General features: G+C 46.3%; 1 protein-coding gene across 1 annotated transcript in view; it reads right to left on the reverse strand.

Annotated features, from left to right (window-relative positions):
• si:ch211-51h4.2 overlaps positions 1-15,898 on the reverse strand; it is a 92,938-nt gene that overhangs the window by 29,664 nt on the left and 47,376 nt on the right. The window contains exons 9-11 of the mRNA XM_031575035.2: positions 9,906-10,005; positions 5,415-5,473; positions 4,773-4,837 (exon numbers count right to left, since the gene is read on the reverse strand). Of these exons, the coding sequence (XP_031430895.1) occupies positions 4,773-4,837; positions 5,415-5,473; positions 9,906-10,005 (224 nt within the window). The remainder of the gene's footprint in view (positions 1-4,772; positions 4,838-5,414; positions 5,474-9,905; positions 10,006-15,898) is intronic.

The raw sequence follows: 15,898 nt of genomic DNA on the forward strand, positions 1-15,898 counted from the left end.
AAAAATGTGCCAAATTGTGACAGTTGCCCCCCCAAGAAAGAAGCCGGGAGCCCTCGAACACTCTGTCAGACAAGCTGCCTGGCTCTCGGCCTCTGAAGGTCAATGACGTTCAAACTGCACGGAGGGAATTATCAAAGTGCTTACCTTCACATAGTCAGAACTGATTACAGAGCCAATGCATTCTAATTACACTGCTGCCTTGCCATTCATCTAACCTGCTTTTCTCCCCCCCCCCCCCCCTCTTTCTTATCAGGCTTCTAGTCATTTATTGTGTAATGTCGTCTTATCCATTGTCGCACGACCTGGCAAACGCGCCCGGATTTATTGACTTCCGCGGAGGATGAAGGGTCATACTTTGATGGCTTCAGCGGTGTTCATCAGGGCATCTGGTTTGATGAACAGGGAGTGCATGATTCCTGGCGTACATTGGCAAAGGAGGGGTGGGGTGGCTCATTTTCATGACAAATCTCATGCGGTGGCAGCCTCAATGCGATAGCTCATCCGGCCGCAGTTGTCGCCGTAGTCAGCACAGTGTCGCGGCTGGAGTCCTGGCGTGATCAATGCGCCGTCCGGCGCTGCCTCTGCCCGAGCGCACACCGACACGGCAGGCAATAGTGGCAGATCGACATGCCGTGCCCACGCCACAGGTGTGCAACCCTCGTGCATCATGATGCCGCCGTTATCCTGTGACTGGGGGTGCCAGGCGGATGGCAACCACCACCACAAGTGAGCCAGAGGGGAGGAGGAAGCACTGGTGGCACTCTGGAGCAGAGACAATGTTTGGGATTACAATGAGATCACAGGCTAGCACTGAACAAGTATCGGAGATGAAAGACGTGAGCTTAAAACTAAAGAAAAACTACAAATCCCATCACCTGGCCAAGCCAGGAAATCAGAGGCTGAAAGCGCTAGTTAAGAGAGAAGTTCTCAATCCCGCACCTGGGGGAGCCCAGCTTTTGCATGTCACCTTCGCTGGCATGCCTAACTGCGCTCACCAATGCCACCTCTGATTAGCAGAACACACTAGATTTAGCTAATCAAGGGGCATTAAAATTACATGATGACTTCAAAAACATGCGCCCGGAGCAGCGAGGGGGGGGGGGGGGGGGGGGGGGGGGGGTGGGGAGTGGGAAGCAGAGGAGCCAGGAGCGACACGGAGAGACCCGGAGTCTTCAAGAAGCACAGCAGGAGCTCCCATGACACATGATGACAGAGGAACAGGAGCTAATGCCCCAGAAGACATGAGAGCAGAGGCTGACGCAACACAGGCACAGATGCCGCCGCGCCCGCGCCCGCGCCCGCACGCTATCATGTGGAGGTGGGCACGGTTGAAAGGTTCACTGCGGGGAGGGACTGGAGCATCTGAGCATGACCTCTAAAGAAAAAAAACTATTTAACACAAATAAATAAATAAACAAATGAGTAAACAACAGCTCAGTAAACTGGGCGAGCATGACATTCATTTCAAAATGGTTCAAAAGTATTATTAGACTGAATTTCTACGGCATGGCATGCCAAGGGCTTGGTCAGGTTACTGTATCAGGAGTTGTAGATGTTGGGTCCAGTGAAGCTTCAAGGAGTCCATTAATTAGAAAAGCCAGACTATAAGACTGCATGTTATACTGTACAAATGCGACACCAATGGTGGCAGTTAAAGTCACCCCAGGATGGAGTGCTCCAGTAATTAGGGCTGTGATAACAGCGGCAGGCTCCAGCGAGAGGGGGGAGGGGGGAGGGCGAGCTCAAGGTCTTCAGCTGGCACCTGACCCAACAGTCGGGGTGCCACCGGATACTGGGGTGTTGTGGGGGTCAGGCAGGCAGGCAGGCAGGCAGGCACACATCCGCAGAGCAGCTCAGTCTGGTCCCAGGCACAGCGTCCCATCACCTTTCCCCACTCGGCTGGGCACAGATCCTGCAGACCAGGCGGCTGGGGCTCCCTCGCCTGAGCGGAGCTTAATTAAAGCCACTGGATAGACCTCCCTCCATTAGTGACCTGGCGCTGTCTCCATCACTAACCACCACCACTCAGACTGGTACACTGCTTTAAAGGCCATGGAACCTAACCAAGGTCTAATACCACAGCTAATGAGCTCTTGGAAGCCTGTTCCATTTCACCCAAAACATGGGGAAAATATCACTGACTGAATGCTGACATCTCGACTATGCCCCAGCAGGTTAGCATTAGGTTAGCATTAGCTTTAGGTTAGCATTAGCTTTAGGTTAGTATTAGGACAAAACATGACTTGAAATTGCTAAAAAAAAGAGTGAGTAAATAAATATTACCGACATTTTCTACAAAAAAGGGTCTATTCCAAGAAAGATCTAAGAAAAAGTCATGCTCCCAGAAAAAAAAAGTTCTCTGAGTTTTTGCTTCGTCATAGAGGTGCACTGGCCAGCCGCTGAGAGGAAGGGGACGACATAAACAGTTGATTTTAACTCAGCCATCCGGAAGCTGCGAGATTTATCTGTTAATTTGTTGTGGCTAAGCCTGAGCAGGTCTCGGTGCAAGAGCATTCCTATTTTATTCCACTGTTCTTTTGCACTGAAGGTTGGGCTGGGTAGAGTTATGATCAGGACGATAATTATAGATCAACATTATGAGCTGACAAATGGAGGATGTGGAGGCTGCTTGCCCAGAACCCAGCCTCTGTTGTGAGCTGTGTGGCACACTGTGAACAAACCTGCTTTGAATATCACGCCGCACATTTCGCGGCGAATGGCTATCATGGGTTGTTAATGCAATATATGGGTCATTACTGTGAAGAACTGGATTACGATAAATTCTTATTCTGACATAAAACGGCAGGATTCATCAAAAAAAACAACAGTTATTTTCAGCCAATTGCCAGATGAGCCTGTACCATCAGAGCTGAACTGCATATGTATAAAAAAAACTATTTAAACTGACATACAAAATGAATGCCATGTTAATTACATTTTCCTGGTCTATTATATAGGTTGGTACATGAGACCATGTCCATAATCGTCGAGTGAGAAACAAGCAGCCCATTTGCTGATGTGTGTGTGTGTGTGTGTGTGTGTGTGTTAGTGTGTGTGTGTGTGTGTGTGTGTGTGTGTGTGTGTGTCTGTGTGTGTGTGTGTGTGTCTGTGTGTGTGTGTGTGTGTGTGTCTGTGTGTGTGTGTGTGTGTGTGTGTGTGTGTGTGTGTGTGTGCTGTTTGGGGATAGCAATTCAAAAAGCGCAGCTCGAGCTATTTTGATTAACTTCCCTTTGTCACAAAAAGACCAGATGCAGCCAATTTGCAGGATGCAAATGAAGTAGACAGGGGAGTATTTTAGGCTGAGGAGGAGAAGAAGAAGAAGAAGGGTGCTGACAGTGGGCATAAAACTTCATTGTTGCGAGGCATCACACAGAAACAGTCAAAATGAAGCCAGCCAAATAATTGCTGAGAGGCCTCTCAGAGAATGAATGGGGAAACGCGGGGATGAGCTAAATCAAACGTCCCCTCGCGGCGGAGGAGAGCAAATATTCGCAGGATACACGCAGCAAATTCCAATAAAATATTATGCAAGTGGTATGTCTTATTAGCAAAAGCATATATCACCGCATCAAAAGGTGTTCGCGCAAATAAAAAAGGCAAATATATTAGATTGTGTGTATCCTAAAGACGGGGGGGGCTGGCAGAACAATAGAGAGCAAACTGAAACCGTCCTATTACTTTCAGGTTCAGCAAACAAGCGCTCCTGAAGAGCATCAAACAAGAAATTTCTCCTCTTGTGTTTTTCCCCCTCTGTAATGCCAGACAGGAAATCTCTACCCGTCAAGCAGATCTGTTAACGGCGCTGATGCTGTCATTTTAGCCGTGTGAAGTGGATGTTTACAAGGGAAGGTGCTGCTGACAGAAGTTAAGCAGATGCGGGGAGACCGAGGTGGAGAGGAGCCACAGACGAGCCACAAACGAGCACGACGCTTGATAATAAACAGCCTTGTGGAGGCGTCACGCAAGTCGACTGCTAGACGATGGTGAGACGATGGCGAGCTCTCGTCGCAGGTGCCCTTCTGCGTCCGTCCCGGCTGATGTGAGCGTTCCTGTCGCCTGGATCACACTTCTTCCCCTTCATTCTACTCCTCCATAATTGCTTTCACTCTCCCGAGGTACAAACTGCTGATTGCTAACTCAATAGATTCTTTACAGATGATTAGACACAATAAGGACCCTGTGGTTGAGACACCTTCTTTCTCTCCCGCACATTAACAAGTGAGACATCAGAAAAGGAAAACTCCACAACAAACATCAACATGAGGCACATCAGGAGTTCCCCAAATCAGAGCAGGACCCAGAGAGGCACGGAAGACTCTCTCGCCTTGTCTTCCTCGACAGACAGCCGAGGCATTTACATTTCCTGACAAAGCCGAGCAGGTTGTCATCCTATCGAGGGGCCTCGCCAGTGGTCCCGAGCAGCCCCAGTCTTACTGGAGCATGTCAGGCTGGGGCGTCTGGATCGGGTTTTCTCTGCTGCCTGTCTGTCAAAGACACAGGAAAGCTCAGTGGGCTGTGGGCTTCACAGCACAGCGGAGGCCTGGAGCCACAGCCTGACAACGCCTGCTTTTCACCACACACACACAAAAAAACGTGTAACCTCAGAGACCCGTCCATGTTCTGCTCGCTGACAAAAGCACATCGCTGCAGAGATTCAACAATGACAGCAGTGATGTGTCCAAGTCCAGCACATAATGGCACACATTTAAATAAAGCCCTGAAACACACATGCAGGAATACCATGCAATAGGCGTTTTTTTTTTAGAACTCACCACAATATATTTAGAACAGTACATGTTGTTAGGCCTCCCAGTATCATTCTTCGGAACCACAGAATCTGTTGGAGGAGGACAGAGGGGGTTGCAGCACGTACAAATCAGAAATATTGGACATTCACTGTCACATGCATCAAACCAAACATTACTCTCCAGGTCCAAATAGCTTCCCACCAGTGATTGGCCCATGTTCAAGCAGGAGGGTGTGAAGCAGTTTGAAAAAGCAGCCTTTTTGTTCGGCGCCAGAGGCCCTCTGGGGCTTTCCACTAGCTCTCCACCTGTGTGTGTCTACTGGCTAAGTGGAGTCCTTCCAGAAAGTGCTGTGCTTCTGTGTTACCAACCATCTTTCCCCGTTACCTTATTTTTTTACCAGTCGTACCCTGTATTGTTCAAGCTTGAATGTCATTTTAAACTGCAGTCAAGATCATAGATTATTTTAACATACAGTATGTTATGTGGTGGCTTCAGATAAATTAATTCCACCAATAATCCAACCTGTATCCAGTAACATTTTCCAATAAGATTGTCTTTATCTCTTTATCTTAAACAGGATTTTCAGTAGTAATAGAGACTCCAATTACTTGAAAGGTAAACTGTTACATGTTACATGTGTCTAATGAATAATGCTACACACATTACCTGTGTCTTGTTATGAGATATTTCCGAGAAGAGGAATGGCATTACGTTGACAATCCCACCTGTGAAACCAAAACACACAGAGTACACACTTAGTACACACTGAGTACTGAGTACACACAGATTACACACAGAGTACACACTGAGTACTGAGTACACACTGATTACACACCGAGTACACACAGATTACACACAGAGTACACACAGATTACACAATGAGTACTGATTACACACAGATTACACACTGCACACTGAGTACACACAGATTACACACAGAGTACACACAGAGTACACAATGAGTACTGAGTACACACTGAGTACACACAGATTACACACTGAGTACACACAGATTACACACAGATTACACACTGCACACTGAGTACACACAGATTACACACAGAGTACACACAGAGTACACAATGAGTACTGAGTACACACTGAGTACACACAGATTACACACTGAGTACACACAGAGCAGTGTTAATTTTGGCAGCTATTTTAGATTTAGTCTTAGTCTTTAGACGAAAATGCATATTAGTTTTAGTCACTTTTAGTCATTTTTATCCTGCTTAGTTTTAGTCTAGTTTTCGTCGACGAAAACTCAGAACATTTTAGTCTAGTTTTAGTCGACGAAGTCTCATTACATTTTAGTCTAGTTTTAGTCACATTAAACTAAAAGTTAAGTCCATCTTATAGTCACATTAAACTCCTTTCCATCCCTTCTCAGGCCCGGGGACCCCTTGTGTTGTGTCTACAACTGCATAATAGTCAAGCTTGCAGTACTTAAACTGTGGATGCAATTAGTCTCTAAGATACAGATCTCCTAGTATATGCCTACAGCTGAATTCCAATGAATTCAATGTAAATAATAATTGTAAGGCAATACTTAATTAACAGTATTATCATTAAAATATAAGAGAATATCAAGTCTAGATTTTGAAGATTCAAATGATCTGATAACACAATACAACTACTATGCCTACCTGGCCTTAGTTAAATCAACCACATATCCTCCATATGAATTGCTGTGCAATCTGATAACCAACATACAGTATTTAGCTAGACGGATAGTTTGAGAGTTGAAAGTAGTGCCAATGATAATAACAATTGCATAAATAGACAAGGATATGTAAACCAATCACATATTCATTTATTTTTTCTTGACTAATGTCATGCGTGGCCTGTCCTATAGTCCATTCTGCAATGTGTTTACTACACTTGACAGAAAATAAAACACAATGCACCGCAATAACCGGAGAGAAACCTTGTGGCTTCAAAATAGGTGGGAAGAACACAACAAGAGGCACCTGAAAGCACACAAGACAACCCTGCCATTTATGCCAAGGTAAGCATAGCTAAGTTATACTAGCTATCGATAACTAGCTAGTATAACTTAGCTATGCTACCTCATAGTTAGCCAACGTTAGCTAGCTAAAAGTTTTGGAACTCATTTGGCCAGCCAAACGGGAGGTTTCAATCGAAAATGACTAGCTAGTTATCCAAGCTGACACAACCTATACACTCGACTGCCCCTTTGAAGTTAACTTAACGTTGGCTAATATATTCGATTATAAAACAATTGGGTTCTATTGAATTATTTAGCTGTTTCTGATTGGACAAGAGACGTTCCATGAGTTGGAATATCCCAGGATATCCCAACTCTGACTTTTCACAGCTAATAATAAATCACTCCGCGATGAAACATTCTATAGCACGTTGATACAATTAAGCGATAACCGTTAATTCAAAGTTCTTATAATTCCAAAAGACGTTGACAATGGAACTATTTTTTGTTGCGGAGAAACAATGGCGAAATAAACATTTTTTAATCAATAACTTCGTGTTTAAATGTTAATTGGTTGACTATAAAATTGTTTTATAAAAGCAATATAGTACTCGTGCGAGTGGGGTAGGTAAGGGATATTCCCACGGGTGTTGTTGCCTGCGCCACTCGGCCTCCGGCCTCGTGGCTACGGCCGAACACCACCCGTGGGAATATCCCTTACCTACCCCACTCGCACTCGTACTATATTGCTTAAATAACTAGTTAACATTAGCTAATTATCATTGACAGTTACTAGCTAATTTACCTTGGCATAAATGGCAGGATTGTCTTGTGCGCTTTCAGGTGCCTCTTGTTGTGTTCTTCCCACCTATTTTGAAGCCACAAGGTTTCTCTCCGGTTATTGCGGTGCATTGTGCTTTATTTTCTGTCAAGTTATAATTAAAGACTGTCCAGATATCTATTCTTATTTGTCTTCCAGTACCGAGTGCTTGAACTTCAGCCATCATAACGTTCAGCCATAGGGCGTCACTTGCATGTCTGGCCATCTCAGAGAGTGGAGGAGGGATAGATACAGGACCGGGCAACATTCAAACAATGATGTGCATACAAGTTTAGAAAAAAAAAACAATTGTGACTTAGTCAACCACCAACATTTCGTCTCGTCTCGTCTCGTCAACGACAGTTAAAATAGATTTAGTCATAGTTTTTATTTATAAAGATCCGTTTTCGTCACGTCTTAGTCTCGTCTTAGTCACGGGAAAAAGGTCGTTAACGAATATTTTTCGTCATAGTTTTCGTCAACGAAATTAACACTGACACAGAGTACACACTGAAGGCTCTAATTTCATTAACGGGCAACAAGGCAACACGCAACTGGCAAGGGGCAAAGGGCAAAGCAACGAGCAAAGTCCCCCACGCATGAACTAAAGCTAATTTAATAACTTGGCAAAATAATTTAGCTGATTTAGTAGCATGAGAAAGATCCTAAGTGAAACATGGGTGGGTCAGCACAATGCCCCCACACACCACACGAAAGCTTTATTAGTTCATGGGCAACGGACTTTGCTTGATGCTCAGTGAAATTAGGGCTCTAACAGAGTTACTGGAACAAGAGAAGAGGCAACATTTCAGAAAAAAAAACACCATGTCAGTTGTTCCACTATTATTATGGCGATGCTGAGATTCCTGTGTGCTGTGGCCATAACCATCACTAACTGGTGAGGAGAGAAAGGAGTCCTGGAGGGGGAGAGAGGCAAGATGGAAGGGTATCTCTGCTCCACCTGAGAGCATTAAAGCCCTCAGTTAAAGGCATATATGAGTAAAAGCCTGGGGACCGGGGCGGATCCACGGCAGCAGATGGCACGAAGAGTGGAAGGTAAGAGCGCTTGTAATTGCAGCATCATCCCTGCAGCCCGCTGTGGGTTTTTTAGTCCGATTAACAAAGATGCGATCACACACACACACACACACACACACACACGCACACTCACACACACACACACACACTCTCACACTCTCACACACACACACACACACACACACACAGCCACACCCACGCACACGCACACGCACACACACACACAGCCACACACACAGCCACACACACACACACACACACACACACACACTTCCCTCTCCCCCAGAGGGAGGGCATCTCCTCAGGTAGTCATCTGATGTCATTGTAAGCAAACAAACAACTCAAGGCAAACAATCAGCTGCAATTAACCCCATTTGTTTCCGTCTGTTTCTAGACCTCCTCTCCCTGCCAAGTGTCTTTCATGTGTCCCATCATCATTTCTATTTATATGGCACTATCCTCCAGATCCTGGTCTGTCAACACACCCACACACACACACACACACACACACACACACACACACACACACACACACACACACACACACACACACACACACACACACACACACACACACACACACACGCACACACACACACACACACACACAAACAAACACACGACAAACAAACACATTAACACACACAGCCAAAATTATCATATGTGACTGTTAACACTGTGTGACCTGAGATTCTTTGGAAGCCAAAGCCAATTAGGGACTGTGAGTGTTAGCCCACGTAAAGAAGACGCCATTTAAAAAAAAAGTGAGAGGAGGTAAGTGTATGTGTGCGCATTTGGGGAAGGGTGGCTTCCTGGGGTTGTTGCCTTGGAGACGGCCGTCAATGAGGTGTGAGACCACCGTGTGTTGATCCTGTTTGCTCTGTGGACAGAAGCCGACCGCCACTCCCCAACACCCCTCCACTAAACCCCACGGGACGTTGGGAAGTAACGGAACTGTGTGGAGCTAATAGACTGGGAGTGACGGAGGGAAATCAGGGCAAAAGACAAAAAAAAAGACATCAGAGAGAAAAAGTGAAAGGAGGGGAGGTGTTACGAAAGAGCGATTTCCCCTTGCTGCTGGGACTCTGACTGCACTGTCACCGTGGCGGCTCATCTGGGCATTCCTGTCACCTGTTAGGGACATTTGCAACAGTCGTCCCAATTAAAACCCAATGAAGACTCTTCTCTTCTCCTTCCTAATTAGCTTTTGTTTTCTCATGCCGGCGAGGTGATAAGAGAAAGGGGGGAATATTTACTTCTGTGCGTCGTCTGTGCAGGTGTGTGTGGTGGTGTGTGTGGTGGTGTGTGTGGTGGTGTTTGGTAAAAGGGTAAGAAGATGACTTCCTCTTACCCAGCGCAACGGTCCCCATCAGGAAAGGCTTCCCAATTTGGCTGAAGTCGTTCGTGGTCTCCTGGTGAACTTCTGAACCCACCACAAATGTCACCGCCACCTTGGGGACATAAATTTCAGCAGGCTTTTAGAGACACGGCCGGGCACAGAGCGGGAGCATCCTACTGTATGTAATCCGCCACACACATATAGATTCTCATTTCATATGACATTTTCAAGGGGGAGCCGGAATCTGAGAAAAGACATTTTTCTCCGGCGTTATTTGAAATTTGCCCTTGAGGAACCTGACCCGAAACATGCTTTAACACAAATTGACAAACTTTTATTCCAGAGTAATATCTTGTGTAAAAAAAAAGACTCGGGGAAGGAGAGGAAAGGAGATGAAAGAACAGTAAAAGAAGCTGGAGGTGAAAGAGGACAGCGCGCGGAGGCTCTTGACCTGGCTGCATTCACCACTCTATCTCTATGTGAAAACAAGATAAAGGGCCGCTTAATTGCTTAATAAATTACCAGAGCCCTAATTAACAAACACTACTGCAACTTGTGTGTGTTTCCGTTGCCCCCTCACATCGCTCTCTGCCGAGGTTAAACCGCCTGCTCTTTAAAGTCACACACAGACATAAAGGCATTGCCACTTGCAGTGCACGTATGTGTGCATTAACATGACATATGACCACCCCCTTTAAATGTGCTCTTCTGTTACATAACAATGATGAGCTGATGTCATACATCATGGATCGTTCCTGAGAGCTAGTAAACGATGCATATGTTTTGCATTGAAATGCCTACATGCTGCAAATCCGGTTGATTTATTTTCAGTAGTTAATGTGCAGACTATCCATGTCTGACAACAGCACAAGGCATTAAAAAACCCCCATAGAACATTCTAATACGTTCCACTGTTGCATGGATACAATATATGAGTGTTAAACATGTACCAGGGAAATTATTTTTTAGTGTCAGGAGGAGGTTACCATGCCCTACGCACAGCACGGGTTCAGCAGGAAGCAGCCCCCTCCATTTTAACTCCAATTCTCACTCTTGCAGTGGTGTGTGGATGGGAAGGACACCCTGAAGCGAGGCACCTGGAGGGAAATCATGGCTTCCAGTGCATCAGCGGGCGCTCCAATCCGCTCCTCACAGCCACAGTGGCTGCACTGAGTGCATATTCTGTTAATGGAGTTTCTCAGTTCCGGGAGCCTAGGAGAGGATGGCCTCTGAGACTAATGGCAGCCTTGTACTCTCAGCCACAACAAGCCCGCTGCAAGTTGTCAAGATGAAAGCAGGGAGTGGTCACCCCACATGCCCTCTCTCAAAGTATTCCCAAAATGGCCTCAAATGGCCGGCACAGGTGGGAATCATCTACAGCATCCTTACCATCACAACAGACACCGGACTAGAGTTTTAGCAAGACAGTCTCGCATCTCTAAAGCTCGTCCAATGCATAATGCACAAGGCTAAATTAGTATACCTATGATTATCATTCTGTGGTTTTACACAGAGCTTATAATTATTAAGAAAGTGTGTTGGAGGACCAACGGAGAGATTTGAAATTCATGAGATGGGAGAATTTCCACTGAGAGCGTTTCATAAATATGAATTTCATAAATATTCCTTCACACTTTATCACTACAGCAAACATGACAGTTGCAGCTGAAAAAAACAGACAAACCGGAGAAACTAAGGTGAAACCTTGGAGAGTCTCTGCAGAGCTGTGCATGCCAAGAGATGTTGCTCGGGAGCCAGGGCGCTGTGGTCCAAAACAGCTCATAAAGGTAGACATATTTTCTTTGGAGTGTGGGGAAAAGAGAGAGAGAGAGAGAGAGAGGAGACAAAGAGGAGACAAAGAGGAGACTAAGAGGAAAAACTGAGTGGCTTTCTAGTGGATTACACGATGGAAGCTAGTAGTGCTCCGATTGGTACGAGGCCAATTTCACTTTGCCCCGGCGTGCAGAGTAAGTGAGTTGTGTCAGAACTGCGCACACGCTACGGAGGAGAGTGTTCTCCATCGAGGTCCACTTAAGAAGCACCCATTTCACGCCCCCACCCCCTACCTCCCCCCCTCCCTTTATCTTTCTTTCCCTCTTTCAGATCCAGCAATCACTCCCTCTCTTCTCTTTCCCCTTTTCCTCCGTCTCTCTCTGTGTCTCATGGCCAGAGAGGAAGCAGGGCAGGAGTAAGAGTGACCTGCATGAGCACCCACCCCTCAGCCACTTAACCCCCGCGGTGGCTGCTCACGCCTTTCGCTCGAAGAAGAATGCAATTTCCTCAGCAATTTCAGACACCAGCGGAAGAGCAGCTGTGCTGACACATACATGCACAAACACACCCACTTCAACGCACACCAATCTGCACACACGCGCACACACACGCACACGCACACACACACGCGCACACGCACAGACACACACACACACACACACGCACACACACACACACACACTTCAACGCACACCAATCTGCACACACACGCACACAAACGCACAGACACACAGACACACACACACACACACACACTTTTCACCAATATGCAAAGATCTGCAGAAACACCAACACACATATGAACATACATGCACCAACTTTGGCACACACACAAACACATGCACACCAACACAAATAAACACATACCATACATGTTTCTCTCTTTCTCGTAAACGCCAACACTTGCTTGCCAACACAAACACACACACACACACACACACACACACACACACACACACACACACACACAAACACCTTAAGCACTTCCAAACCCAAACAAATCCCTCTAAATTCATGACGGGCAACAGCAGTGAGTGGTATGGCCTAATGCACACGGGGGACCTTGAGATGAACTGAGTGAATCCATTGCACTGGGGATCAGACAGGGGAGGAGAGAGTTAGCGTGAAAGAGGGGAGGAGAAAGATGAAGGGAGAGTGGGAATTCTGCAAAAAGAGGGGACAGAGAGAAATGAAACAAGAGAGAGACAAGTAGAAGTCAGTAGAGAGAGAAGGAAAGAGAGGAGGAAGGAGGGAGAGAGAGAGAGAGAGGGAGGAAGAAAGAGTGAGAAGTGAAAGAAAGCGAGAGGCGGAGGGACTGGCCAGCCTGCAGATAGATAGGAGGGATGCAGGAGCTGACGTGTGAAGGGAAAGCATCGTTCAGAAGGATGGTGCTGTCCTTCTCCATTCCAAAGCAAACTTGTTACCGAGCAGAGAGCTGATGCCCATGGCCCCCACCCCACCCCCACCCCACCCCACCCAGCCCTCCACCTCCAAATGAGCCTCTCTGTCCACAGAATGGAAACATGACGGAGGAGCTCACTCTCACTCTTAAACCCAGCTCTAAAACAGCCTGACACGGAAGGAAGATGGGGAAGAACAGAGAAAGGAGACGTCTTCGATTTAGTTTTATTTTCACAAAAACAAACGGCAAATCCTCCCGTCTGAGCCGGGCCGTTTCATTTCCTGACCTCTTACCTTTCCCAGCTGTCTCATGACAAACAGAAACTAGACTTTGCAAGAATGTTAGCTAGGACCACCTCGGTACCATTAACATACTCTACATCTTTCTACTGATCAAGCGGATATAATGAAAGATGTATTTGCATTCTCTAAAAAAAAAAAATGAATTACAGGGTTCTGTGTGTGATTATCAGACAGAAAAGTACAAATGTGCAAATTCTCTTTGCAGAGATAACCGGAAACTTTCAATCACAGGATTTCCAAGAACAATTCCCATCAGCGGGAAATGAGTAACAAATCAATTTGTCTTAATATAGCAAATAAGTATGCTACCCCTGTTTAATAGTCTTCAGAGACAAATATGTATTTCTCCCTGGGTGGCATATCGTTCATCTGTCATCCACGGTTCCACAAAGATGAGGCTTTCCCCTAGGCTGTCATTATACCCGTCTAGTATACTGAATTGCCTTTTCATGGGTATTAATTAGCGCTCAGTATGTAAAAAGGAAACAGCCGTGGATTCAATGGCGCATTGAAATGAAGCTCAATGAGAATGTCTCCACATCATTCATTGTCCTTGTAGGAGGCTGAGGAGCGTTCACTTCTCTCCCAGTGGCACCGTGTCATTTCATTGATCGACAGCGTCAGGATGGCTTATTTATGGATGATATTGTGTTAGTAGCCCTGGCAAACAAATGTACGCCGAGCGTCTATTTGCATCAATTATCATTATTATTATCAGCTTAAAGTCTCCGAGGACCTGACTTCTCACAAAGAGAAAGTTGCTACTACTCCCATGGCCTCCGCACAAAAGGGGAGAGGTGACATGAAAATGACAACCTCCCTTGTCTTTTCTTTTGGTGTCCTGCATTCTAACAAGGGTTTGAAAACCTCAAAATATCTAGTCAATATCCAAGGCCTATTTCACCTCTGCATGGCCTTATTCAACTAATGCGCTCCACTCCTCCCTCCTCCCTCCTCTCTCCTCTCTCTTGAGGCTTTTTTCCCCCTTTCTTTTTACCAAGGACTAGGAGAAAAAATAGAAGGATGCAGGTGCGAGCGAGTAGAGAGGGGGGAAAAAAAAAAAACAGACAAACAATACGTGTGGCCATTTCCTTCTAAATAATTCCACAGTGTTCATATTTTATGAATAGGGCAGCGGTGGGAGTGTCTGGGAGTGAGTGCCTGCTGGATGCGTGCCCCTGCAGGGGGGATGTGGACACAATAGAGAGAGAGGCGTGAGCAGGAGCATCGATCTGTTTGGAGTATGAAGCGCTCTCACTCAGGCCTGGATCAGTGTGGGGAGGGGGTGGGGAGGGGCAGGGGCAGGGGCAGGGGCAGGGGCAGGGGCAGCCGTACAGCGATCATGCGGTCTCCGACGACAGCGGGCCAATCAATGTAGCAGAGACACACACTAGCATTAAGATGCCCACTGATCGATCACAGCACACAGAGCTTCCTCGCACGCGTGCACAAATGTACGATCGCACACACACACGCGGTGGGCCTCATGTGCAACATGCATACGCACACACACACCCATGCACATCAAAGCACACAAGCACACAAGCAGAGGAGTGCACCTCTGTGGGGAAGGCAGGCAGGCGTCATGCACCTGATCACAAACACATACAGAACAAACAGAACTGTTTGTGCACCCACACACACACCCACACACACACCCACACACCCACCCACCCACACACACACACAAACTCACACCCATACAAAAAATGATTCCTCAGTGGAAGAGACACCCACTCTCTTCATGGCATAAATATCTAATAACACATAAATCCATCAGTATATCAAACGGCGTGAAGCGAAATGCGCTTTGAAGAATATTAATGATGCTTGAGGTTTTAAATTTTTTTTTATTTTCAACGGTGGTTGGGGACATCGGCGCGGCCGCGGCAGTAACCAGAGAGATTCACCTCTCTCTCTCGCTCCACGATTATTTATTTTGCTTACACTGCTCTTTGTCTTTCCACGATCGATCAAAGTGTCCAGTCGGCTCCCCCTGGCCACACATTGTTCACTCTGCCTGTCCAGGGCTTTTCCAATTGTCTTTAATTACCCCGGCATCTCCATAAATACATTCATTATTCTGTTTTTCTGTTTTTACTGCCCCTGTCCACACTACTTGGCTTCTACTGAGAGTGCGCATGCTGCACAGGGGGGGTAGTTCTCCACTACATCACTGTAGGAGCTGACTGCAGTTCTTACCTGACCACTAGGGAGCGCTGTGCATCAAATGCATTACTACTACGTTTTAGTAACCGTTAATGGACACTCGGGAGTAGCCGAGCGGAAGTGTCCATCACTCCAGGCAGGTTTCCCCGCCTGTATTTACTAATTTATATGGTTCTCTTCAGGGCTGGGGAGAGTAGAATCTCTTACGAAGAATCAATTCACAGCCAGATTCACACAGGGGTCAGAAAACGTGGAGAGAGTGCATTATTCATCGTCGGCCAACACCATGTCTGATAATTGTTCATAAGCACAGGGTCAGCCGAGAAGTGCCGCTTAAGCAGTTTTTGCAGTTGCTTAAA

Source organism: Clupea harengus, chromosome 10 (genome assembly GCF_900700415.2).
Source record: "Clupea harengus chromosome 10, Ch_v2.0.2, whole genome shotgun sequence".
In the NCBI taxonomy this organism is placed as follows: Eukaryota; Metazoa; Chordata; class Actinopteri; order Clupeiformes; family Clupeidae; genus Clupea; species Clupea harengus.